The sequence below is a fragment of the Lissotriton helveticus genome, chromosome 2_1 (assembly GCF_964261635.1).
Source record: "Lissotriton helveticus chromosome 2_1, aLisHel1.1, whole genome shotgun sequence".
NCBI lineage: Eukaryota > Metazoa > Chordata > Amphibia > Caudata > Salamandridae > Lissotriton > Lissotriton helveticus.
The window spans coordinates 1,556,023,366-1,556,049,710 of NC_136059.1; the positions used below are offsets into that span (position 1 = coordinate 1,556,023,366).

The 26,345-nt window shown below is 52.6% G+C and overlaps 1 protein-coding gene across 2 annotated transcripts in view; it reads left to right on the forward strand.

Annotated features, from left to right (window-relative positions):
• LOC144818779 (aprataxin-like) overlaps window positions 1–26,345 on the forward strand; it is a 239,295-nt gene that overhangs the window by 208,017 nt on the left and 4,933 nt on the right. For both annotated transcript variants that reach the window (XM_078676519.1, XM_078676520.1), the window contains exon 7: window positions 4,534–4,637. In XM_078676519.1, the coding sequence (XP_078532645.1) occupies window positions 4,534–4,637 (104 nt within the window). The remainder of the gene's footprint in view (window positions 1–4,533; window positions 4,638–26,345) is intronic.

A 26,345-nucleotide genomic window follows, 5' to 3' on the forward strand; every position in this document is an offset into this window, starting at 1 on the left:
TGGGCCTCGCTACCACCTCTCATCCTGTGCAGTCTGCCCTTCGCCCCTTTTGTGGCTGCGGAAGGGGTGCCCCACCACATTCCACTCAGGGCCAGAGGCCGGCGCAAGCAACCCAGCCTCTGAGCAGCTGGGGCGTGGGACCCAACGCCGTGGGTCTGGGGGCCAGAAGGTGGACCAATCCAACAGTGCCCCCTCTGCAGCAGCCTCTAAGCCTTCCTAGTCCAACCTTTCAGGGCCGCCAGTTGCCAGTGGGAGGCAGGATCCACCATCACCTCCCCCACTGGCACACCATCACATTGGACAGGCAGGTTTTGTAGATAGTCCGAAAGGTCCACTCCCTCCCCTTCGAGACTTCACCTCCCTCCATGGCACCAATATTCCATCGCTGTCAGAGGATCACTTGGCCCTTCTCCGTCAGGAAGTTGCAGCTCTCTTGGCCAAGGGAGCTATCGAGAGAATCCCTGTCCCAGAAGTAGGTTGTGGTTGAAACTCCCACTACTTCCTGGTGCCCAAGAAGGACAAAGGCCTGCGTCCTATCTTGGATCTCGGGGACGTCAACCATTCCTCTGGAAGGAGATGTTCAAAATATTGACATAGCTCAGGTTCTGTCTGCCCTCGACCATGGAGACTGGATGGTAGCGTTGGAGTTGCAGGACGCTTACTTCCACATTCCCGTCCTGCCAGCCCACAGACGTTACCTAAAGTTCACGGTAGGCCACAAGCATTTTCAGTTTACTCCGCTCCCCTTTGGCTTTACCAGCTCCCCTAGGGTGTTCACTAAACATGATGGCGGTGGTCCCAGATCAGGGGTTCCAGTCTTCCCCTATCCCGACGACTGGTTGTTGAAGGCGGGCTCGCCTCAAGCTATCGTTTCCCACCTCCAGACTACGGCAGACCTCCTTTCAACGGAGCAGTTCTGGATACAGCGCACTTTCGGGCCTATCCTCCCGAGCAGTGAGTACTGGATATTCGGCCTATGATACCGCCGTTTCAGTTTCTATCCCGGGTTTCGGTGAGATTGACCTTGAGGCTGCTGGGCCTTATAGCCTCCTGCATCCTGTTGGAGACAGGGTTGCAAATGGATAGTCCCACTCCAGCGTGTCAAACGCCTTTTCTAATTCGAGGAGCATACACCCTGAATGCGGCCAATGATCTGTTGAATATCTGGCCACACGGAGGAAGCAACGTAGGTTTAGGGACATGCTGCAAGATGGCCCAAATTCATTTGGGTCGGTGTGCACCTACTCGGAGACCTGGATGGGGTGGGGGGGTTCGAACAGGGGCTCCACCAGTATTTTAGCCAAGATTTTGTAGTCAGTGTTGAGGAGTACCAATGGGCGGATGGAGCCTAGCAGCTTCGGGTGTCTATCTGGCTTAGGTAAGGAGCCAAGCAGGGATTCCTGCAATATTTTTGGGAGTAACGCTGTCTCCATCTATGCCTCATATAGGGCCAGTAGGTTAGGAGCTAGCTCTGAGGCGTACGCTTTGTAGTACTCTGCTGGCAGGCCATCTGGACCAGTTGCTTTCCCAGAGGCCAGCGCTCTAATGGCCACTTGTATCTTAAAGAGTGCAACCGGTTCCTCCAGCTCTGCACCGTGTTGTGGTGTGATTGTGGGTAGGGGTAGATGGGATAGAAACCCTTCTAGTGTGAGCGGATCCAATGAAGTGTCCAGCACCACACTAAAGTATCCACCTATTAGCCAGGGAAGTGTAATACAGCGTGCCCATATACCTGACAGGGAGTGCCAGAAGGGTTCCTGATCTGAATTGGGGGCATATACAGTCCTAAGTATTATGTCCCTTCCTACGTTTCCTATACACTGATGTACAGACATGTGATTAATTGTCTCTGTGTAATGTGTATGTGATGTAAACTGCACTGCCGCCCTACATTGGTATGAGTAGCGCTATAAAACAGACGAAAAGCATGCGAAAGAGAGTGGTTATGGATACATGAGGGTCACGGATATAGGTTGTCATGGAATTAATGGAGAAGGAAGTCATTTGGGGGCACCAACAAACATAGTCACACTGGGCACCAACAGCGCTAAAGTGAGTCCTGTTGAAAGCCTTTCTTCTTTCCATCAAAGGAATTTTGGTTCAGGTGTTCACAGACAACACTATCACCATGTGGTATTTCAACAAGCAGGTCAGGGTGGGGTCATGGGCTCTTTATCAAGAGGCTCTCTCAGGACATGCCTACAGCATAAGGACATTTTCCTGCTGGTTCAACATCTGGTGGGTTCTCTGAAAACCAGAGCAGACAATCTCAGCCATCGATGCCGTGTGGATTACAAATGGTATCTCCATTCGGAAGTGGTGCAAGGTCTCCTCAGAGATTGGGGAGAACCTTAGTTATATCTATTCACCATTGCAGAGAATACGTAATTTCAGCACTTTTGCATGCTGGAGTTTCCAATGTGGCTCTTGCTGGGAGACACGTTTCATCTCAAATGGAGCCCAGGACTCCTGTGCACCTTTCCGCCTGTACCACTCCTGCCAGAGTTCTCAAGAATATCAAGAATGACCAGGCCCAAATTATCTTGGTGGCCCCGGGCTGGGCAGGGAGAATTTGTTCCCGAACTCCTGAGCATGAGTGACTCTCCTTCGAGCAGACTACCTCTTTGTAGTTGTACCCAAAGCTGACCTCTCTCGACCTACATTCATGGAGATTGAGTGGTAACAGTTGAGGGTGTTCGACCTCCCTCCTGAAGTGGGCGATGTCGTCTTGGCAGCCAGGCCAGTTCCTACGGCTGCCAATGGGATACATTTGTTGTTTGGTGTTCATCCAGATCTGTTGATCCTTGTCTGCAACCTTGTCTGAAGTTCTGGTGTTTGTTCTATTCCTAGCTCAGCAAGGTTTTGCTTTGGGCGCAGTTAAGGTGTACCTTTCCGCCTTTTTTGCCTTTCTGTGCTTGCCGGATCAACCTTCCTTGTTCAAGTCACCCGTCATGACTCATTTCCTTACAGCTTTACAACACTGTTCATTATGGCCCAATGGGAACTGAAGTTTAGTTCAAACCTTCCTCATGTGCCCACCTTATAAACTGGTGCACAGCAGCCCTCTAAGACTGCTGACCATCAAAATTGTCTTCCTCTGGCGATCACATCTGCCAGGAGGGTTAGCGAATTGCAAGCACTTTTCATTGACAACCGCCCTCCGGCACACTTCCTTCTTTCCAAGAAAGTTGGTTCTTAAAGGCTGAACATCCTGTTTGCCAAAAGTGGTTATACCTTTTCATGTCGGGCAGACTATTATGCTGCCTACTTTCTTCTCCCCCCTACATCCTGCCAAGGAAGAGTAACATCTCCACCGTCTGGACCTGAAAAGAACTCTGTCTTTTTATATTGATTGCACCAAAGATTTTCGGGCAGATGATCAACTCTGTTTGTTTTATGGGTGCGAAGGAACGCAAAGCAGTTCACAAAAGTATTATCTCCAGATATATTGTCCTTTGTATTCAAATCTGCTACGCAGTGGCTAAAGACCAACCCCCTGAGGGTTTAAGTGCTCATTCTACCAGAGTTAAAGGTGCATCCACTTTGTAGGCGAGAAAGTGTTCTCAATTCTGGATATCTATCAGGCAGCCACGTGAGCATTGCTGCACACGTTTGCCAAACACTGCTTCCTACTTAGTAGGCTCCGGCACGATGGGCCTTTTAACTGTTCAGTCCCCCAGGATGTCTTAGTATAACACAGTCCGCAGACCCACCTCTGGGGAGATATTGCTTTGGTATCTATTCTGTGGTATGGAATATGTGGCTAGAAGTCTCTTATCAGATGAACATGTTAATTACCTTCAGTAATGCCTTATCTAGTAGAGAGTCTGTCTAGTTGCAGATTACTCCCTGATCATCCCCGTTCTGTTATCTGTATGTCATTTACTATTGAAGAGGTCCTAAAGGACCTCACTTGGCACATTATTCATTCCTCCTCAGCTGGGCTCCGTGCGTCTGGTGCGGAAAAATAAGAACTGATGTCAGCACACTGGGGTGGCGCCCATGTCACTTCTGGCTCGGAGACGCCGCTAAGTGAGCTTAACAACGCCAAGTGAGCTTAACAACGCAACCTACCAGCACACAAGTGGGATTACTCAAAAATGCCCAAATCCAGTCTGACACCTGGGTAATATTCTATGGTAAGGAACCTGTGGCTAGATCACCTTTACCAGATAAGGCCTTATCAGAGGTAAGTAACGTGTTCTTCTTACCTCAAAATGCATCCTGTTGCCAAAAATAAGTGCGAGGAGGTATTTCAAGCCAAAATGTAGCACTAAATGCAAGATTTGCATTTCACGTAATTTCACATCATTTTTCTTAAATTTCGCAAACGCTCCTATTATAAGGGTGCATAAGATTCAGGATTCCTTAGGGTAAAGTATGCGTCTGTCAGACGTATTCATTGACTCCTGAATTATTCTACTTATCATGGGACAAGTGTCCTGTCTGATGCTGATACTTTAGGAAGATGGATTGATTTGAAAGGCATGTGATGTGAATATCTCTTTATAATCTGCTGTTTTGGTCCTCCAGCCATGTCCATCTGCACGTGATCAGCCAGGACTTTGATTCCCCTTGCCTTAAAAACAAGAAGCATTGGAATTCATTCACAACTGAATACTTCTTAGAATCTCGAGGTAAGGGTTTGTCTATTTCCTAGATTCCCTGTTTATCGTCTGGTAAGAGAGTGCAGTTTTGCTTAGTATTTAAATGTCGCTGTTTAAAATCTAATTGATTGTGTAATCCTTACAGAAATGTGGGGTTGGTTTAGTTGTTTCACCCATATGCGCTAAGGAACTGCGTTGTAGACCACCGTTTCATGTATATCTTTGTACGTTTTCAAACTTATAAAGAAACCTTTTTGATAAAATCCAGTTCAAGTATTTATTTGGGGATTGTTTTTGGAGTCTTAATGTGTGAGGTAACGCAACAATACTCTTAGAAGGTGAGAGAACTTTCTAGAGTCGCTAGTTATATTCTTATCATCCATCTCTATCCTTTGCCATCGAAGTAAAAATGCATATATAGTGCACTATACAATCACGAACAAAAATGCAAATAGTTGGTGTACTCAATCCTGTCTCGTCATGCTGTCAGACAAGATTTACTATGCAGTATAATTCACTAAAATGACATCACAAATTATCTCAAATTGTCCCTGCCTAGTATTAAAGGAGAATGCACTCGTAAGATAGAGCAGTACTTAGTTAATAGCAAAAAAAGGGCCGTATTATATAGGTAGGGTACACTGTCCCTGATTGAGCCGCGTGCACCTTTCAAAGGATTCGCTGGTGTTACTACAGGTAATACGCTGTCACAAAGGCAGGAACAAATGCGCGGCTGCCCAGGGTCAGCGTATTTGTGCATGGTGGTGCCTTTTGAAGGAGCTGTTTCATCTTTCACAGTGCAAGCGGCACCCCGCCTACACATTAAGGGGGAAATGAAAATCTCCCTGCATTGAGTTACTGTGGCCAACGTGCAGGAGGATGTCTGGGGAGTTTCATGGAACACCATTTTCCCCCGTTTTGGAGAATAGTGGGTTGTTCCCTCAATTGCATGTGGGTGTTGTAGTGTCAGCGCTCTAGCTGACTTACGTTGCGTGATGACGCAACGCGCCCCCGCTATTTTGTGGATGCGCGCATCCACATTCGGGAGAAGCGCGAGTGCCGGAGCCCGGAGTTAATCGGCTCGGCGCTCTCTGAGTAGGATACCAAGAAAATAAAATCCCTTAAATATATAAAGCGGTGTCCTGTCGTTTCTACTAGCCAGGCCACCATTACAATGGCGACGAGGTCGGGATGAGAAAAAAAAACGGAATATAAACGGACACATCGAGCACTGAATCCAAGCAGGTGCAACCGCCAGAACTTCGTGAAGGCCGGTGAGAGCCACAGTCAAACCACTAAAAAAGAGGGACACCAGAGAGCGCGACAGAGCCTACAACGCCCACAGAAGGAACCGGACAGGGCACAGACAAGGATAGAACGGGCACGCAGCGGGGTAAGAAAGCTAAGGGCAAACCCCACAGCAGCAATAAACCCTAGGGGCAGGAGCACTGGCGACCTCAGGGAAGAGTGAAGGGGAAGAGACAAAAGGTCCCCAGCTACAACCCAAGGAGCAAGAGGAAGACAGCGCACCAGGCAGTCCCAAGGGCCAAAGTGGGACCTCACTGCCTGAAAGGCGCGAAACCATGTGCGCACAGGTGTGAGAAGTTGGCCTGGTATATGATGCTCACTAGTTCTAGTGATCACCTTGTACCATGCCAAGCAACCCTTATGGTGCAGGTTGTAAAGTCAACCTTATAGACAAGCTATCCTAGGGGTAGCATGGACTAAGCAGTCTTAGGCTAAACTCTGTAAAGGCATTTGAAGCAAGCTGTTTTACCATATACAATCCCTTGAATACCAAATGAAAGGACACCACACAGATATATATTGAAAATATTTATGGATTTATTACTACAAATATCCCTGATACTCTTTATGAGCACAGAAGCAAATGCGTTAAAACAAAACACAGTTAAAATACACAAAAGTTGCACAATTTTGGATGAGCCCTAGGGGCCACCTAAACCATATACTAAAATAGTGGTATAAGAACCACTATGGGGAAAGTGAAGAGGCCTAGGGCCTGGGGAGTCGCTGGAGCTGGTCGGGACTAACAGTGAAGAAGTCGGGAAAGGCCCGCGGGACTCGGGTGCAGTGTTTAAAGTGCACGCATTCACCAATGCAAAGTCTATGGTGCGTAAAAAGTGCAAAGTTAGTTAGAAAGGAACCTTCCGAGTGACCTAGAAGGATGAAACTTCAGACACAGACACTAGAGGTGTGTACCAGTGTGGGAACACCGGCAGAGCTGAGTTACCTCACCCACAGGAAGCGGGTGCATAGGGTCGAAGTAGTGTTGGGTTTCGTCACGCAGGTCGATGGTGCTTGGAGCTGTAGATGCTGCAGGTGGCTCGATGTGAAGAGTTCCGGTGGATCCAAGGGTGGATCTGAAGAGGTGAAGACCTGAAAGCAGAGGGGACAATGTTCAAAGTCACTAGCCAGTGACTACCGTGGAACCAGATTGGAACCAGGCGATGTCGGGTGCAAACAGGCGTCGAGGTGTAGCTTCTCTCTGCAGCCACGTGGACACGAGGGGTCGAAGACGTCCAGGAGTCGGTCACGAGCTGTCCCACGCAGGCTTCTCGCTGTTGGCGGTGTCGGCAACTTGATTGAAGCAAACAGGCCTTGGCTAATGCAAGCCACGCAGGAATCGAAAAAGGCTTGTTACTCGGACCAGCAAGGTCAGAGCAGGTACTCCTTTTTACAGGAGCAAGGGCAAGTCTGGAGCAACCAGACCCGCAGTGAAAGTTGTAGGTTTCGTCACCAAGATGGCCACTAGCCGCGTGGCAAGTGGACGGTTAGGCGCGTCGAGTGGCACAATGCAAAAGGGCCCCACGCAGATCGTGGAGATGCTGGGGGGCTGATCTTCGGTGCAAGGGCTGCTCGAGGTTGGGGCTTCTCAAACCCCAAAGCACAGCGTCGAGGGTGCCTCTGATGCTGCGCAGTCAGCGTTTCGGGGGTCTTCCAAGATGTCCGGTCCCACGTCTCTCGGTGCCTCCACGGGTCCCTTCTTTGCAGGGACTGTGGATCGGGCTGTGAGAAGTCTGGGAGTCTGGGTCTTGTCAGGCTCTGGGCTCGGGCTCCGGCGGGAGGCGGCGGCAAAGCAGACGTCGAGTTGCTGGTTGGTGCCTGTGTTCACAGGGTGGTCACTCCTTGGCCACAAGGGAGATTCTCTTCCGTCTTCTGAGCAGCAGAATGTCGAAGTCCAGTCTTCTTCTGTATTTCAAGTTGATTCAGGATGATCTGAAGTCTCAGGACACAGCTCCCACTCTTATTCGAATCTGGGGGGCCGGATCACCTACTAGGTCCCTCCTCTGGGTGGAACCAGGAAGGGGGGTGGTTACACCCCCTTTCCTTTGTCCAGTTTCGCGCCAGGACTGGGGCTGGAAAGCCCCAGCACCGGTTTGAACTGGCCTATGCACAGGAACACCTTGTGTGCCCCAGGCATGTCTGATTCTATTCAGCCCTGTCCTACCCAATACACAAAATCCTGTCTGGAGTGGTGCTAGCACCTCCCCAGGCAGGAAACCCTTTGTCCAAGCTGCCCTCGCTGGAAGGACTCCCAGCAGCAGGAGGTCAGACTTGTGTCTGTGGTGGCAGCATCCATTTTGTGATGCTAAGGCTCTGTTTAACTTTAACCGGGGTTCAGGCTAGGTACATGTCGTGTCCCTCTAGAAGGGTGAAATGCTACCCCCGTCGCCAGAACTGGCGAGGGGGTAGTATTCCAATTCGTATGACACCTTACTCGACATGTTTTGATAAAGCCAAACCTAAGATAGCATTTAACCGCGAGGTTCATAATGCACTTAAGAGTATATGGTATGGCAATATAATGAAACAGCTAAAGGACATGGTTCCGAAAGCTGCAGACAGGCTCAGCTCATGCCAGAGCACCATCTCACATATTTCCAAGCACTCTGCCTCCAGGATTGATGAGGCCTTCTATAGGAGTGACTGATAGGAACATATGTGTCCATTTTAGGTTAGGTATAGGCATACTACACCTAAGTAAGGGGTGGTTACACCGACTTACCCCAGCTGAGTGATCAGCCAGTTGTGTCAAATATGGAGGCCAGGCCAGGGGTGGCACAATACATGCTGCAGCCCCTGGTAGGCCTTGGAAGCACCTATGCCCTGGGTACCTGGGTACACTGTTACAGGGGCCAATAAGGTGAACCAGTTCCAATTTCGTTATGCACCTAAAGTACATGGGTTACAATTTAGAGAGAGAACAGCAGGCTGTGGGTCTGATTAGCAGGCCCACAGCCACATTAAGTCATAAACCAGTGAAGCAAAAAGCAAAAATTTGGGGTGACCATAGGATAGCAGACCCTACTCTCCTACACAACCCCCCCCAAACGCAGGGACATTAGACTAACCTTGACCAGTTGTGTCTTCATGTTCTAAGTGGAAGTACCTGGAGAGACCATCTGCATTACCATGGACAGTCCCTGGGCGGTGCTCCACTGTAAAGTCCATCCCCCTGTAGGGAAATGGACCACCTGAGCAGTTTGGGGTTTTCACCCTTCATCTGATTAAGCCATAAGAGGGGCTTATGGTCGGTCTGAATCTTGAAGTGAGTGCCAAACAAGTATGGTCTCAACTTCTTCAGGGCCCACACCACAGCAAAGGCCTCCCTCTCAATGGCTGACCAACGTTTCTCTCTGGGGGTCAGCCTTCTGCTAATGAAAGCAATGGGCTGGTGTTAGACGGGGACCTGGAGGGTCGGCCGAGCACAAGGGGAGAGGCCTCCGGTGAGGGCCGTCTCCAGCGATCGTACAGACAAGTAACTTCCCCCCCCCCACAGATGGACACCACACGAAGATCAGAGTAACACCTTTTATAGGCAGTTCTTGAAGTAAGGTAGTACGATACAAGGAGATCAGGACACGATGATCCTCTCAATTCTAGTCTCTAGTAGGGAAAGGGGGTAGCGGGACAGTCTTGGTACCTACGGGTACTGAGGTGAAACGGCGGTAGCTCACAATCCTCGAGCTCGGCGGTCGGACGGGTCGGACCGCGGCAGCGCCAGCAGGTCCCGAAGAGATCGTAGGTGGCAACGGGCCGCGGCAGCGCCGGCAGGTCCCAACGAAGATGGAAGTTACAATGGGCCGCGGCAGCGCCAGCAGGTCCCACGAGGATGAAGGTTGCAGAAGGCCGCGGCAGCGCCAGCAGGCAGGAAGATAGTTCACAAGGCAGGGCTGCGGCAGCGCCAGCAGTCCGTCAAGGATGAGTTCTTCTCGGTGTCTCTCGACTCCAGGATACAACTGCCTTCCTGCTCTGGGGCTCCTCTGTTATAGGTCTGGCGCCCTTTGATGTCCGGACCCTCGCACTGGGAGGTCGGGAGGTCCGGGATGAGGGAGTCCAGACACCCAGCAGGGGGGTGGAGCCAGCACCCGGGGAGGCTGGGGGCGATCGGCACCTGGCGGGGGAGAGCCATCGACACTTCTTTCTCCCATTAGCCTGCCAAGTGGTCCGTTCACCTCCTGGATGGATGGTGGTGCCGGGATGGCAGAGCCTGGCCGGGCCCAGGGTTGGAGTCGAGCTGAGGCCACGCGGCCGCGTGGTGCAGTGTCCAAGATGGCGGCTGGGCCGGGCAATGGGGCTGCCGGGGGCCCGGGCCCGTGACACAGAGATATCCGGGAGCAGGCGTCCCGGAGGGGACGGGTTGCGGGTTGCTTCTGCGTGTAGCCCCCGGAGAGCCGGTGTCTGGGCCCTGTCATGCGGGGAGGGAGCGAGCCCTTCGTGGGGCCTGTCCAACATGCGTCCCCCCCAGCTGAAGGCGGGGAGAGTCACCCATCCTCTTGGGGACTCTCCTCGTCGAGGCGGAAGAAGCGGGACAGGCCATCCGCGTTGGCGTGGTCTTGGCCAGGGCGATGCTCCACAGTGAAGTCCATCCCCTGCAGGGAGATGGACCATCGCAATAGTTTGGGGTTCTCCCCCCGCATTTGCATTAGCCATTGCAGGGGCCGATGATCTGTTTGTACCCGGAAGTGGGTTCCGAAGAGGTAAGGCCGGAGCTTCTTGAGGGCCCATACTACTGCGAAGGCCTCTCGCTCAATGGTGCTCCAGCGCTGTTCTCGGGGCAGGAGGCGTCTGCTGATGAAGGCCACTGGTTGGTCGACTCCCTCGGGGTTCAGTTGGGAGAGGACGGCCCCGATGCCATGGTCTGAGGCATCAGTCTGGACGATGAACTCACGGCTGTAGTCGGGGGCCTGGAGCACAGGAGCGGTGCACATGGCGGCCTTCAGCCTCTCGAAGGCCGCTTGACAGTCGGGAGTCCAGTTGACTGTTTTTGGGTTGGTCTTGGATGTGAGCTCCGTGAGGGGCCCCACAATGCTGCCATAGTCCTTTACGAACCGCCGATAGTATCCGGTGAGCCCCAAGAAGGCTCGGACCTCGGTTTGGGTTACGGGGGGGCGCCAGGACTGGATGGCAGCGATCTTGAGCTGGAGGGGGGCCACCAGACCGCTCCCCACTTGGTGTCCGAGGTAGGTCACGGACCCCTGGCCGATTTGGCACTTGCTGGCCTTGATTGTGAGGCCGGCCCGTTGGAGGGCCTGCAGGACCCCTCGGAGGTGGCGGAGGTGGTCTGACCAGTGGCGGCTATACACCGCGATGTCGTCCAGGTATGCGGCGCTGAACTCTTCGAGGCCCGCCAATACCTGGTTCACAAGTCGTTGAAACGTGGCTGGAGCGTTTTTCATGCCGAATGGCATCACTCTGAAATGGTAGTGTCCATCCGGGGTGGAGAAAGCGGATCGTTCTTGTGCCCTGGGGGTGAGGCCGATCTGCCAGTAGCCCGCCGTCAGGTCGAAGATGCTTAGGTAGCGGGCCGCCCCCATGCGGTCAACTAGTTCGTCGGCTCGGGGGATGGGGTGAGCGTCGGTTCGGGTGACAGCGTTCAGACCCCGATAGTCGACGCAGAACCGGAGCTCGGGTGTGGTGCCCGGGGCCGCAGCTTTGGGGACCAGTACAACCGGGCTGGCCCAGGGGCTGTCCGAGGGTTCGATGACTCCGAGTGCGAGCATCTTGGAGACTTCTTCTTGGATGCAGGTGCGTACCCGATCTGGTACTCGGTACGGCCGGTGTCGGATAGGAGGACTGTCGCCAGTGTCCACGTCGTGCAGACACCAGGGGGTGACCCCGGGTGTGAGGGAGAATAGGTTTGCAAATTGCAGCAGGAGGGCCCGACAGTCTTGGCGCTGCTCCGGGGTCAGAGCCTCGGAGAGTTGGACCCCGTCCACTGAACCATCTTTTTCCCCGGCCCCCAGTAGGTCAGGGAGGGGCTCGGAGTCCTCTTCCGCCCCACTGTCTGTAGCCATCAGCAGGCTGAGCTCCGAGCGCACGAAGTGGGGTTTGAGTCTGTTGGCGTGGAGGACCCGGAGGGGGTTCCGGGGGGATTCCATGTCGATGAGGTAGGTGACGGGGCTCTTACGCTCGATCACCTTGAAGGGCCCCGTCCATTTGTCCTGTAAGGCACAAGGTTCGATGGGGGACATCACCCATACCTGCTGGCCAGGCTCGAATTCGATGGAGGAGGCATGTTGATCGTACCACTTCTTCATGTCCTCCTGACTGGCTTCAAGATTGGCTTAGGCGAGCTCTCTGAATCGCCGGGTCTGATTACGGAGGGTCAGGAGGTACTTGTAGACGTCTGGAGGGGTCTTCAGGGGGGCCATTTCCCACTCTTCTTTAACTAGGCTGAGAGGCCCGCGAACAGGGTGTCCGTACAGGAGTTCGAAAGGGCTGAAGCCGAGGGACTTCTGGGGGACTTCTCGGTAGGCGAAGAGGAGGCACGGTAGTAGCACGTCCCACTGGCGGCGTAGGGGTTCTTCCAGCCCCATGATCATCCCCTTGAGAGTGCGGTTGAATCGCTCGACCAGTCCGTTTCCTTGCGGGTGATAGGGGGTTGTGAATTGGTAGGTGACTCCGCACTGTTGCCATAGGGATTTCATATATTTTGAAATAAAGTTCGTGCCCCTGTCGCTGACGACTTCCCTGGGGAAGCCCACTCGAGAGAAGACCCCCATTAAGGCTCGACCTACCACTGGTGCTGTTACAGTTCGAAGGGGAACCGCCTCAGGATAGCGGGTGGCGTGGTCCACCAGGACCAGGATGAATCGATGCCCCTGTGCTGTTCGGGGGTCCAGGGGCCCCACAATGTCTATTCCCACCCTTTCGAACGGGGTGGTCACAACGGGGAATGGTTGCAGAGGTGCCTTGAGTTTGCGGCTGCTCTTCCCGCTGGCCTGGCAGGTCGGGCAGGACCGGCAGTGGGTGGAGACGTCATTTCTCATTTTCGGCCAGTAAAAGTGAGTCACCAGGCGGTTGTATGTTTTGTCTTGCCCCAAGTGTCCAGCCAGGGGGACATCATGGGCCAAGTTCAGAAGGAAGTCTCTGAAACGGAGGGGCACCACCAGCACTCGACTGGCCCCCAGCTCCGCTATTCTTTGTTCGCTGTACAGTAGGTCATTGTCCCAATAGATCCAGTGGGCCCCTGCGGTGTCTCCTGCGCCCTGGGCGAGCGCTTGCTGTCGCAGTCCCTCGAGGGAGGGACATGTCTTTTGCTCTTGCCGGAATTGTTCTTGGGTGGGCCCCCCTTCCTGACGCCACTGAGCCAGGTCCGGAAGGTCTTGGGGCTGAGCGGGCTCTTCGTGGGTTTGTTCCGGGGTGTCGGTAGGGATGGAGTCTCCCTCTGGAGCGATCGGGGGAGGAGGTGCTGGCCATTCGGGTTCTTCAGATCTAGGGATGGTGTCGGCGGCCATGGACCGGGTTGTTACGCACGCCCAGCCCGGGAGGCCTAACATCCCCAGGTGCTCTCTTCTTTCAACGGCTGCCCACGGGGAACTCTCGAGATCGTTCCCCAGGAGGCAGTCCACGGGGGCATCGTCGCGGACAGTCACTTTTAACATACCGGAGACTCCTCCCCATTCGAAGGGGACGCAGGCCATCCGACACAGGCTCTCCGAATTGTCGGCCGATCGGACGGGGCAAAGAACGTTTGGCAGAATTTGTTCTGGGGTCACCAGGTGACAACGGCCGGCCGTCACACTGGCCCCTGTGTCACGCAGGGCTTCGGCCTTACGCCCATTTATGTTCACCCACTGGCTGTATTTCCTGGTGTTGGCTGGTAGGGGAGCCCGCGGGATCAGGTCTCTTCCCCCTAGGCAGGCCAGGGTCATGGCGGCAGGTTCCCACTCGGGCTGCTCCTGCTCATACTCTTCAGGCTCTTCGGAGACTTGCTCTTCTCCTAGGGCGGCGGCAGCCACCTGGCGGGGTCCGGGGGTCTGGTTCTTTGGGCAGGTCGGGTCACTGGCATAGTGGCCGACTCGCTGGCATCGATGACACGTAACGTTGGCTCGGAACCCCGGGCGCATCGGGGGGTTGCCCCGGCCGGCCGGGGGCGGGGTGTTGTTGGCGGGAGCGGCCGGGACGGCGTCTCTGCCCCGGCCCTGTCCTCCTCCTCCTCCTCGGGGACGATGAGGACCTTGGTTGGTTCTGTTCTGCTCGTTTGGCCCACTCTGGGTCACTCGGGTGCTCTCCCATCGGTCAGCCTCGGCGGCGAGCTGCCGTGGGTCAGTCAATTTACTGTCGAGGAGGTGCTGCCTGAGCTCGACGAAGCAGTTGTTGGAGAGGTGCTCCCACACAATGAGGTTGAAGAGCTGTTCGTAGGTTGTTACGTTGCTACCCTTGATCCATCCCTCGAAGGCTCGGCTGAAATAGTTCACATATTCTATCCAGGTTGTACCCGGGATCCGGGTGCAGTTGCGGAACCTCTGGCGGTACATCTCGGGCGTCAGCCCATATCGACTGAGGAGGGCGGCCTTCATGTGGTCATAGGACGTCATTTGATGGTCCGGAAGCTGCAGCAGGGCATCCCGGCCTTCATTGACGAATCTCCCCCATAGACCGGCTCCCCAGTCACTTCGAGCGATCCGGTGGGCAGTCATGGCGATCTCGTAGGCCTTGAACCACTGCTGTATGTCGTCGTTCCGATAGTATTCACGGACCACATCCTTGGGGATGTGGACCTTCTGTTCGGTAGTACCTGGGGGGCGCGGTTGCTCGGGCACCCCTAGGTCTTTGTTCTGTTTGCGCATTTCTATCTCCGCTAGCTTGCACTCGTGTTCGTATGCCAGTCTTTTTTCTTCGAGTTCTCTCTGTCTCTGCTTTTCCTCTCGCTCTTCTTGGAGCCGTAAGTGTTCTAAGTTCATCTTTTGTTCTGCCAGTTTCAATTCTCCGTCTAATTTGAGCCGTGCCAACTCTAACTCGTGTAGTCTATTTTTCTCTCGTTCTCGGATCTCTTCCCGGGAGAGATCCGTTCTCCTTTCTTCCGTCAGAGTGGTGTTTGTCTCCGGGGCTTCGGGGTCCCGGGGTACGGCGATATCTGTCTCTGCCCAGGATTCTAGGGCGTGTTTGAAGTCCTCTTTCGTGCTCAGACCGGTGGTGGCAATGCCTAGTTCTATGCAAAATTGTTTTAGCTCTCGGTGGTTGTACTCTTCCAGTTTTTCCATCTGGAATTTCTCTGCAGATCCGCTCTCTCTGGTCGTCATTGTGGATTAGTCGTAGGGTGAGTTACTCTCTGTACGGTTACGCGTTGGTTCGGATCGCGCCGCTGGCCACCAATGTTAGACGGGGACCTGGAGGGTCGGCCGAGCACAAGGGGAGAGGCCTCCGGTGAGGGCCGTCTCCAGCGATCGTACAGACAAGTAACTTCCCCCCCCCCACAGATGGACACCACACGAAGATCAGAGTAACACCTTTTATAGGCAGTTCTTGAAGTAAGGTAGTACGATACAAGGAGATCAGGACACGATGATCCTCTCAATTCTAGTCTCTAGTAGGGAAAGGGGGTAGCGGGACAGTCTTGGTACCTACGGGTACTGAGGTGAAACGGCGGTAGCTCACAATCCTCGAGCTCGGCGGTCGGACGGGTCGGACCGCGGCAGCGCCAGCAGGTCCCGAAGAGATCGTAGGTGGCAACGGGCCGCGGCAGCGCCAGCAGGTCCCAACGAAGATGGAAGTTACAACGGGCCGCGGCAGCGCCAGCAGGTCCCACGAGGATGAAGGTTGCAGAAGGCCGCGGCAGCGCCAGCAGGCAGGACGATAGTTCACAAGGCAGGGCTGCGGCAGCGCCAGCAGTCCGTCAAGGATGAGTTCTTCTCGGTGTCTCTCGACTCCAGGATACAACTGCCTTCCTGCTCTGGGGCTCCTCGGTTATAGGTCTGGCGCCCTTTGATGTCCGGACCCTCGCACTGGGAGGTCGGGAGGTCCGGGATGAGGGAGTCCAGACACCCAGCAGGGGGGTGGAGCCAGCACCCGGGGAGGCTGGGGGCGATCGGCACCTGGCGGGGGAGAGCCATCGACACTTCTTTCTCCCATTAGCCTGCCAAGTGGTCCGTTCACCTCCTGGATGGATGGTGGTGCCGGGATGGCGGGGCCTGGCCGGGCCCAGGGTTGGGGTCGAGCTGAGGCCACGCGGCCGCGTGGTGCAGTGTCCAAGATGGCGGCTGGGCCGGGCAATGGGGCTGCCGGGGGCCCGGGCCCGTGACACAGAGATATCCGGGAGCAGGCGTCCCGGAGGGGACGGGTTGCGGGTTGCTTCTGCGGGTAGCCCCCGGAGAGCCGGTGTCTGGGCCCTGTCATGCGGGGAGGGAGCGAGCCCTTCGTGGGGCCTGTCCAACAGCTGGTCTTGACCATCTACATTAACCCCTTCGACGCTCATGACGAGCCCAGCTCGTCATGGAGTTTCCATTGATTTCAATGGAAATTACATGCAAAGCCATGAAACACCTTAGCATCCAAGTGGTTAAGTTGTGAAAGCACAGCTCCCACTCCCAACTCAGAAGCATCTGTTTGGACAATAAACTCTCTTGAGTAGTCAGGACTCTTCAGGATAGGTGCAGAGCACATGGCCTTCTTCAGGTCACCAAATGCCTTTTGACAGTATTCTGTCCACTGAACCTTTTTGGGCATCTTCTTGGATGTCAGATCATTAAGAGGAGTCACAATGGACCCATAGTTCTTAACAAACTTCCTGTAGTACCCAGTCAGGCCCAAGAAAGCTCTGACCTGAGTCTGGGTAGTTGGAGGAGTCCAGTCCTTTATGGTCTGAATCTTACTCTCCAGTGGTTGAACTTGGCCTCCACCCACAAGGTGGCCCAAGTACACAACCTTACTCTGCCCTATCTGGCACTTGGTTGCCTTGATAGTGAGGCCTGCCTTTTGCAGAGCCTCTAGCACTTCCTTCAGGTGGACCAGGTGATCCTCCCAGGTGGAGCTAAAGACAGCAATATCATCCAGATATGCTGCACAAAAGTCATCCAACCCAGTAAGGACTTGATTCACCAACCTTTGGAAGGTGGCAGGTGCATTTTTCAAACCAAAGGGCATCACCACAAACTGGTAATGCCCACTGGGGGTAGAAAATGCTGTCTTGGCCTTAAACTCCTCAGCTAACCTGATTTGCCAGTAGCCAGCTGTCAAGTCAAATGTGCTCAAATACTTGGCAGAAGCCAATTTGTCTATGAGCTCATCTGCTCTTGGAATTGGGTGTGCATCTGTCCTAGTGACAGCATTGAGTCCTCTGTAGTCCACACAGAACCTCATCTCTCTCTTCCCATCTTTGGTGTGAGGTTTGGGGACCAGAACCACTGGGCTAGCCCAGGGGCTCTTTGAAGGCTCAATGACACCTAACTCCGGCATCTTTTGTACCTCAGCCTTGATACAGTCTCTGACATGGTCAGGCTGCCTGTAAATTTTGTTCTTTACAGGAAGACTATCACCAGTGTCCACCACATGGGTACACCAGTTAGTCTGACTGGGTGTCAGGGAGAACATATGTCGAAATGACTGCAAAACCTGTCTACAGTCATGTTGCTGATGTTCAGTGAGGCTGCCATCTAAGGCCACACCATCAACTGAGCCATCCTCAGGGTTCTGAGTCAGCAGGTCTGGGAGAGGGTCACTCTCTTCCTCCTGCCCCTCATCTGTAGCCATGAGCAAGCCCATGTCTGCCCTGTCAACATATGCTTTCAGCCTGTTAACATGGAGCACCCTGTAAGGGCTCCTGGGAGTTCCAAGGTCCACCAAGTAGGTAACCTCTCCCTTTTTCTCCATGATTGTATGGGGTCCAGACCATCTGTCTTGGAGTGCTGCTGGGGCCACTGGCTCCAACACCCATACCTTCTGTCCAGGCTGGTACTCAGTCAGGACAGCCTTTTGGTCATGCCAGGCTTTCTGTAAGGCCTGGCTAGCCTCAAGGTTTTTGGAGGCCTTCTCCATATACTCAGCCATCCTGGAGCGGAGACCAAGTACATAGTCCACTATGTCTTGCTTGGGCTTTTTGAGAGGTAACTCCCATCCTTCCCTCACCAGACATAGGGGTCCTCTTACAGGATGTCCAAACAACAATTCAAAGGGGCTGAAGCCAACTCCTTTTTGTGGGACCTCTCTGTAAGCAAACAGAAGGCAGGGCAGAAGGATATCCCATCTTCGCCTGAGCTTCTCAGGTAATCCTTTGATCATGCCCTTTAGGGTCTTGTTGAATCTCTCAACAAGCCCATTGCATTGTGGATGATAGGGAGTGGTGAACTTATAGTTAACACCACACTCCTTCCACATAGCTGTCAAGTAACCTGACATGAAGTTTGCACCTCTGTCAGATACTACCTCCTTAGGAAACCCCACTCTGGAGAAAACTCCAAGTAAGGCCCTGGCCACAACAGGAGCTGTTGTGGTCCTAAGTGGAATTGCCTCTGGGTACCTGGTGGCATGGTCCACCACCACCAGTATGAATCTGTGCCCAGATGCTGTAGGGGGATCCATTGGACCAACAATGTCAATCCCCACTCTTTCAAAGGGCACCCCCACCACAGGTAGTGGTATTAGGGGGGCCTTTGTGGTACCACCTGCTTTGCCACTTGCTTGGCAGGTTACACAGGAGCGACAAAACTCCTTTGTATCTTCTGACATGTGAGGCCAGTGAAAGTGACAGACAAGTCTGTCCCATGTTTTGTTCTGGCCTAGGTGTCCTGCTAAGGGAATATCGTGTGCCAAGGTAAGAAGGAAGCCCCTAAATTGCAGAGGTATGACCAACCTCCTGGTTGTACCAGGCTTGGGGTCTCTACCCTCTGAATAAAGGAGCCCATCATCCCAATAAACCTTATGGGTACCTTGAGCATTCCCAGCAGCCTCAGCAGCAGCCTGCTGTCTGAGGGGTTCAAGAGAAGGACAGGATAACTGAGCCTGCCCCAAGTCTGCCCTAGAAGGTCCCCCTGTCCCCAGAAACTCAACCTGATCAGGTTCAAGTTCTATAGGGACAGTTCCTTCAGGGGTCTCAGAATCATCTTCCTGTGAAGGCTGATCCTCACTTGTAGGCATTTGGGAAGGCACAGCCTTTGCCCTCCTGTTCCTTGTCTTGGAAGGTACTTGGTCCATTGTTCCAGGATCCAAGACCTGAGGTTCAGAGATGCACTTTTTGGCCTGTGGCCTGGTCACAGCAAGGACATGTGATGATATCCCTAACATCTCTGCATGAGTCCTGTACTCAACTTCTGACCATAGAGAGCTCTCCAGGTCATTGCCCAACAAACATTCTACTGGGAGATCAGCACTAACCACAACTCTTTTTAGGCCAGTTACCCCTCCCCAGGAAAAGTTAACAATTGCCACACTATGTGTAGTAGTGACATTGCTGGCATTGGTCACCAGGTAATTATCACCTGATATGTACTGTCCAGGGTCCACAAAGCTAGGCGTCACCATAGTGACACTGGCACATGTGTCCCTGTATGCTTGAGCCACGTTTTCATTAATTAAAGGTGTCTGTCTGTACTTGCCCAAATTATTGAGACTGACAGTAGGGGAGAAATCAATCTCCCCATCACAGATCAGAACAGCCTGTGTGGGGACTCTGACTAGGTCAGAATCTCCATCAGTTCCCAAGGTGATACCCACTACCCCCTTAGTCTGTGGTCCAACACTGCCAGCTGTACTAGTGGGTGCAGGTGCCTTAGGGGCTGCAGTGTTGGTGGCTCCACCCTTTTTACAATCACTTGTCCAGTGAGTGGTGTTTTTGCAAAAGCTACACCAGGGTTTTCTTTGACCTTCTTTCTTCTTCTTCTTGGAAGTTTGGGACCCACCCTCAGTATTAGTTTGGGGCCCTGTTGAAGACTTCTGGTCTTTAGCTTTCTGCTCCCCACCCTTCTGGTCTGTTTTCTTTTGGTCACCACCCTGGTTCTGGTTCTGGTTCTTTTGCTTAACTCTGGGTCTAACCCATTTGTCTGCCCTCTTTCCCAATTCTTGGGGAGAGGTTAGATCTGAGTCAACCAAATGGTGATGCAACTGCTGGTTCTGACAGTTATTTAAAATCTGTTCTCTCATAAGCAAATTGTACAATCCTTCATAGTCTGTAACCTTACTTCCCAGCAACCAGCCCTCCAGAGCCTTAGTGGCACATTCAACAAATTCAGACCAGTCCTGAGTCTGTGTCTTCTGGGTATCTCTGAACATTAACCTGTACTGTTCAGTGGTTAAGCCTAACCCATCAATCAGAGCACTCTTCAGGACCAGGTAGTTTCTAGACTCCCATCACTAACTGTGAGGAGTCTGTCTCGGCCTCTACCTTCAAAGGAGAGCCACAAGATTGCTGCCCACTGCTCCTGAGGAACCTGCTGTACTTTGCAAGCTCTCTCAAGTGCAGTCATCCACTTGTGGATATCATCCCCAGCTTTGTAGGGGGGCACAATCTTACTCAGGTTTCTATTGTCATAGGACCTGTTTTTATCCTTAGGGATAGTGCTGCCACCAGTGGAATCTGATCCACTCTCTCTAGGCTGCCTTGCTCTAGCAAGTTTCTCTTTGGCCAGGGCAACTTCCAATTCTTGTCTCTGGATCCTAAGTTCAGCCTCTCTCATTTTGGCCTCATGTTCCCTTCTCTGAGGGCTAGTCAACTCCCTTCTGGAGTTGCCATGAGAACCTCTAGAAACATGGGAAGTATTGGATTCACCTAAATGATTCCTCCTCCTCCTATGCTCCTGGTTAAGTCCATTTGGGGGTCTGAATGGGTGGGACCCACCTTCAGTCCCAAATAAGCTTAAGTTAGCCTGGTTAAGCCTGCTGACTAACACCTGGCTAGTCCCATCATCAGAATCACTTTCTTCCACCTCCTCCTCTTCTTCTTCCTCAGGCTGAGTATTCCCAGTGGTCTGGTTCTCCTCATCTATCTGGACGACAGGGGCAGGGGCATCAGAGTTATCATCTTCAGTGGGGGATCCTCCATCTCCAGTCCCTGAGGGGCCTGGTTTGGAGTCCCTTAGAGCTTCAGACTGGTCTAAAAGCTCTCTGAGGTGTCCTGCTGTAGGAGAAGGACCTGTTTTGATTCCTCTCATGGAACACAGTTGCCTCAGTTCCTTAAATGGAAAGGTAGCAAATTTGGATGGTGCCCTTGGAGGGTCACTCTCAACAGAGGTGGTTCCATTGGATTCCTCTGCTCCAGACATTGCTCTAGTGTGGTGGATGTGTTGCAATCTACCTACACTGGTGTTTTCCTACAAAACCTATCTAGTAGTTGTAGTCAGGGTGTGCTACTCCCTATCCTCTACAACAACTAAGTTCAGTAGAACTTAAGTATATCTAGTCTTGTTTTAGTGTACCTATCAGGTACCTGTATGATCTTTCAAATGATATTTTCAAAGATTGTAATGGTAAAACAACAGCAAGCTCAAATCCCAATCCGCTGCTCACCAATGTGAGAAGTTGGCCTGGTATATGATGCTCACTAGTTCTAGTGATCACCTTGTACCATGCCAAGCAACCCTTATGGTGCAGGTTGTAAAGTCAACCTTATAGACAAGCTATCCTAGGGGTAGCATGGACTAAGCAGTCTTAGGCTAAACTCTGTAAAGGCATGTGAAGCAAGCTGTTTTACCATATACAATCCCTTGAATACCAAATGAAAGGACACCACACAGATATATATTGAAAATATATATGGATTTATTACTACAAATATCCCTGATACTCTTTATGAGCACAGAAGCAAATGCGTTAAAACAAAACACAGTTAAAATACACAAAAGTTGCACAATTTTGGATGAGCCCTAGGGGCCACCTAAACCATATACTAAAATAGTGGTATAAGAACCACTATGGGGAAAGTGAAGAGGCCTAGGGCCTGGGGAGTCGCTGGAGCTGTTCTGGACTAACAGTGAAGAAGTCGGGAAAGGCCCGCGGGACTCGGGTGCAGTGTTTAAAGTGCACGCACTCACCAATGCAAAGTCTATGGTGCGTAAAAAGTACAAAGTTAGTTAGAAAGGAACCTTCCGAGTGACCTAGAAGGATGAAACTTCAGACACAGACACTAGAGGTGTGTACCAGTGTGGGAACACCGGCAGAGCTGAGTTACCTCACCCACAGGTAGCGGGTGCATAGGGTCGAAGTAGTGTCGGGTTTCGTCACGCAGGTCGATGGTGCTTGGAGCTGTAGATGCTGCAGGCGGCTCGATGTGAAGAGTTCCGGTGGATCCAAGGGTGGATCTGAAGAGGTGAAGACCTGAAAGCAGAGGGGACAATGTTCAAAGTCACTAGCCAGTGACTACCGTGGAACCAGATTGGAACCAGGCGATGTTGGGTGCAAACAGGCGTCGAGGTGTAGCTTCTCTCTGCAGCCACGTGGACACGAGGGGTCGAAGACGTCCAGGAGTCGGTCACGAGCTGTCCCACGCAGGCTTCTCGCTGTTGGCGGTGTCGGCAACTTGATTGAAGCAAACAGGCCTTGGCTAATGCAAGCCACGCAGGAATCGAAAAAGGCTTGTTACTCGGACCAGCAAGGTCAGAGCAGGTACTCCTTTTTACAGGAGCAAGGGCAAGTCTGGAGCAACCAGACCCGCAGTGAAAGTTGTAGGTTTCGTCGCCAAGATGGCCACTAGCCGCGTGGCAAGTGGACGGTTAGGCGCGTCGAGTGGCACGATGCAAAAGGGCCCCACGCAGATCGTGGAGATGCTGGGGGGCTGATCTTCGGTGCAAGGGCTGCTCGAGGTTGGGGCTTCTCAAACCCCAAAGCACAGCGTCGAGGGTGCCTCTGATGCTGCGCAGTCAGCGTTTCGGGGGTCTTCCAAGATGTCCGGTCCCACGTCTCTCGGTGCCTCCACGGGTCCCTTCTTTGCAGGGACTGTGGATCGGGCTGTGAGAAGTCTGGGAGTCTGGGTCTTGTCAGGCTCTGGGCTCGGGCTCCGGCGGGAGGCGGCGGCAAAGCAGACGTCGAGTTGCTGGTTGGTGCCTGTGTTCACAGGGTGGTCACTCCTTGGCCACAAGGGAGATTCTCTTCCGTCTTCTGAGCAGCAGAATGTCGAAGTCCAGTCTTCTTCTGTATTTCAAGTTGATTCAGGATGATCTGAAGTCTCAGGACACAGCTCCCACTCTTATTCGAAACTGGGGGGCCGGATCACCTACTAGGTCCCTCCTCTGGGTGGAACCAGGAAGGGGGGTGGTTACACCCCCTTTCCTTTGTCCAGTTTCGCGCCAGGACTGGGGCTGGAAAGCCCCAGCACCGGTTTGAACTGGCCTATGCACAGGGACACCTTGTGTGCCCCAGGCATGTCTGATTCTATTCAGCCCTGTCCTACCCAATACACAAAATCCTGTCTGGAGTGGTGCTAGCACCTCCCCAGGCAGGAAACCCTTTGTCCAAGCTGCCCTCGCTGGAAGGACTCCCAGCAGCAGGAGGTCAGACTTGTGTCTGTGGTGGCAGCATCCATTTTGTGATGCTAAGGCTCTGTTTAACTTTAACCGGGGTTCAGGCTAGGTACATGTCGTGTCCCTCTAGAAGAGTGGAATGCTACCCCCGTCGCCAGAACTGGCGAGGGGGTAGTATTCCAATTCGTATGACACCTTACTCGACATGTTTTGATAAAGCCAAACCTAAGATAGCATTTAACCGCGAGGTTCATAATGCACTTAAGAGTATATGGTATGGCAATATCATGAAACAGCTAAAGGACATGGTTCCGAAAGCTGCAGACAGGCTCAGCTCATGCCAGAGCACCATCTCACATATTTCCAAGCACTCTGCCTCCAGGATTGATGAGGCCTTCTATAGGAGTGACTGATAGGAACATATGTGTCCATTTTAGGTTAGGTATAGGCATACTACACCTAAGTAAGGGGTGGTTACACCGACTTACCCCAGCTGAGTGATCAGCCAGTTGTGTCAAATATGGAGGCCAGGCCAGGGGTGGCACAATACATGCTGCAGCCCCTGGTAGGCCTTGGAAGCACCTATGCCCTGGGTACCTGGGTACACTGTTACAGGGGCCAATAAGGTGAACCAGTTCCAATTTCGTTATGCACCTAAAGTACATGGGTTACAATTTAGAGCGAGAACAGCAGGCTGTGGGTCTGATTAGCAGGCCCACAGCCACATTAAGTCATAAACCAGTGAAGCAAAAAGCAAAAATTTGGGGTGACCATAGGATAGCAGACCCTACTCTCCTACAACAGGCGTCTTCTGCGACGGCGCCAGTACCATTCCTACCCAAGCCAGGAGAACCCCTTATGAGGTGGGAAGACTGGAGAGACTACATCGACAACTTTATTGAAGTACTAGAGGATGAAAACGAGGAAAAATTTACAAGTAAAAGGAAGAAACGGATACTATTACACAACCTTGACCCGGAGGGGCTCAGAGTATTCAAAAACCTAGTACCTAAGCAACGAGCAAACACCGACGACGATGTATATGCCCACGCAATTGAAGAATGAAATGAACACTATAGACCAGTAGTATGTGTCTCAATAGATCGATACAATTTTCAACAGAGAAAGCAAGAAGCTGGGGAATCGTGGAAGAATATGTGGCAGCATTAAGGAAACTAGCGTCCACGTGCAGATACGACACATTCCAAGATGAGTTCATCAAAGATCAAATCGTGATGCACACCACAAGCAAGGCCGTGCAAGATAAACTATGGGCAAGTGGGGATGTCACGCTGAAGGAGGTCATGGCAATAGTAAAGAAAGCGGAGTTGGCACGACGATGTGCGGAGGCGGCGAAGAAAGAGACGTTGCCCAGACCTATGGTGAACAGAATAGAAGAGGAGGAGCCCCGAAGAGACAGCAGGAACAAGGGAACCCCACAGAAAGGACAAACAGGTGGCAAGGAAATTCAGGCCCGCCGGGAAAACAAACGGGAGGCAGCAAGAAAACCTGTTACCGATGTGGAAGCACGGCACACGAGGCCTACGACAGGAAATGTCCAGCATGTCGCGCCAAATGTGTGTTCTGCGGGATTATAGGGCATTACGAGAAGGTGTGCCGTAGGAAGTCAGCCAGGAGCGTGGTAAAATATGTAGACCAAGGACAAGAAGACCCAGAGGAGAGCAACCACGAGGACGAGGACACTGTACTCTGCATTTACGACCAGGTGCTATGCGTGGATACCAAGAGATCGAGCAAGCCGGTACTGGACATGACTATTGGTGGAGTTACCAATAAGCATAGTGGCAGATACGGGTTCGCCCTACACAATAGTCCAGAGGGCGGTGTGGAACGAGACATTTAGACCACATTTGGGCTCAGAGCTAGAGCGGCTGGACATAAGGCCCGTCACATACAATGGAGACCGAATACCCATGGTGGGGTTTAGACCACTAAAATTTGAATTTTGAGGACGCAGTGCGTACTGCAAGCTGTACGTCTCGGAAAAAGGACCATCGGTACTGAGATGGCTGGACCAGGGGGACCTGGGCATCAAACTGGACCCGGGAGGAGAAGTTCAGATCTTACTTACTGAACCAGAAAGATGGCCGGACATGGATAGATGGAAGAGGGAGTACCCTAAGGTGTTCGGAGCCAAAGTGGGAAAACTAGAGAAGTTGCACACAAGATCGTACTCAAAGCAGGAGCGGAACCAGTGTCCCACAAGGTGAGGAATGTGCCCCTCGCAGTGAGAGACGTGGTGCAGGTAGAAGTGCAGGAGTTGGAGAAAAAGGGCATAATTGAACCAATCACGTGTACCGAATGGCTGGCACCACTAGTGGTGATGATGAAACCCAGCGGGAAGGTCAGGCTATGCGTAGACCTGCGCGAACTAAACAAAAACATCGTAGTGGAGAAGTTCCCCTTGCCACGGATTGAAGAAATGTTAGCAAAAACAAGAGGAATAAAGTGGTATTCCACCATTGACTTAACCTCAGCATACCACCAGATCGCGTTACACCGGGAGAGTAGGAGGCTGACGTCATTCATCACCCCCTTCGGATGCTACCAGTTCTACCGCATGCCGTTTGGACCGGCATCAGCGGCAGCGGTGTTTCAAAAACTGATGCACCAATTGTTCAAGAACATGGACGGCATCCAGTACTTTCAGGATGATATCCTAGTGATGGGGCGAGACAGAATAGACCACGACGTGAAACTAGCCAAAGTGCTGAAGGTGCTGGAGGAAAAAGGCCTAACTGCAGAGTGGGAAAAGTGCCACCTAGGCATGGAATCAGTGACCTACTTAGGACACGAAATTGGAGTGCAAGGAATCATGCCCAAGACTGAGAATGTGAAAGCGATTTGCTACGCACCACCCCCCACCAGCAAGGAAGATGTCAGGTCCTTTTTAGGCATGGAAGAATACTATAGTAAATTTGTTCAACATTTCGCAACCAAAACCCACCACATGAGACAATTAACGAGAGACAAGACAACGTTCAGTTGGACGGAAGAAGCACAGAGGGAGTTTGAAAGCATA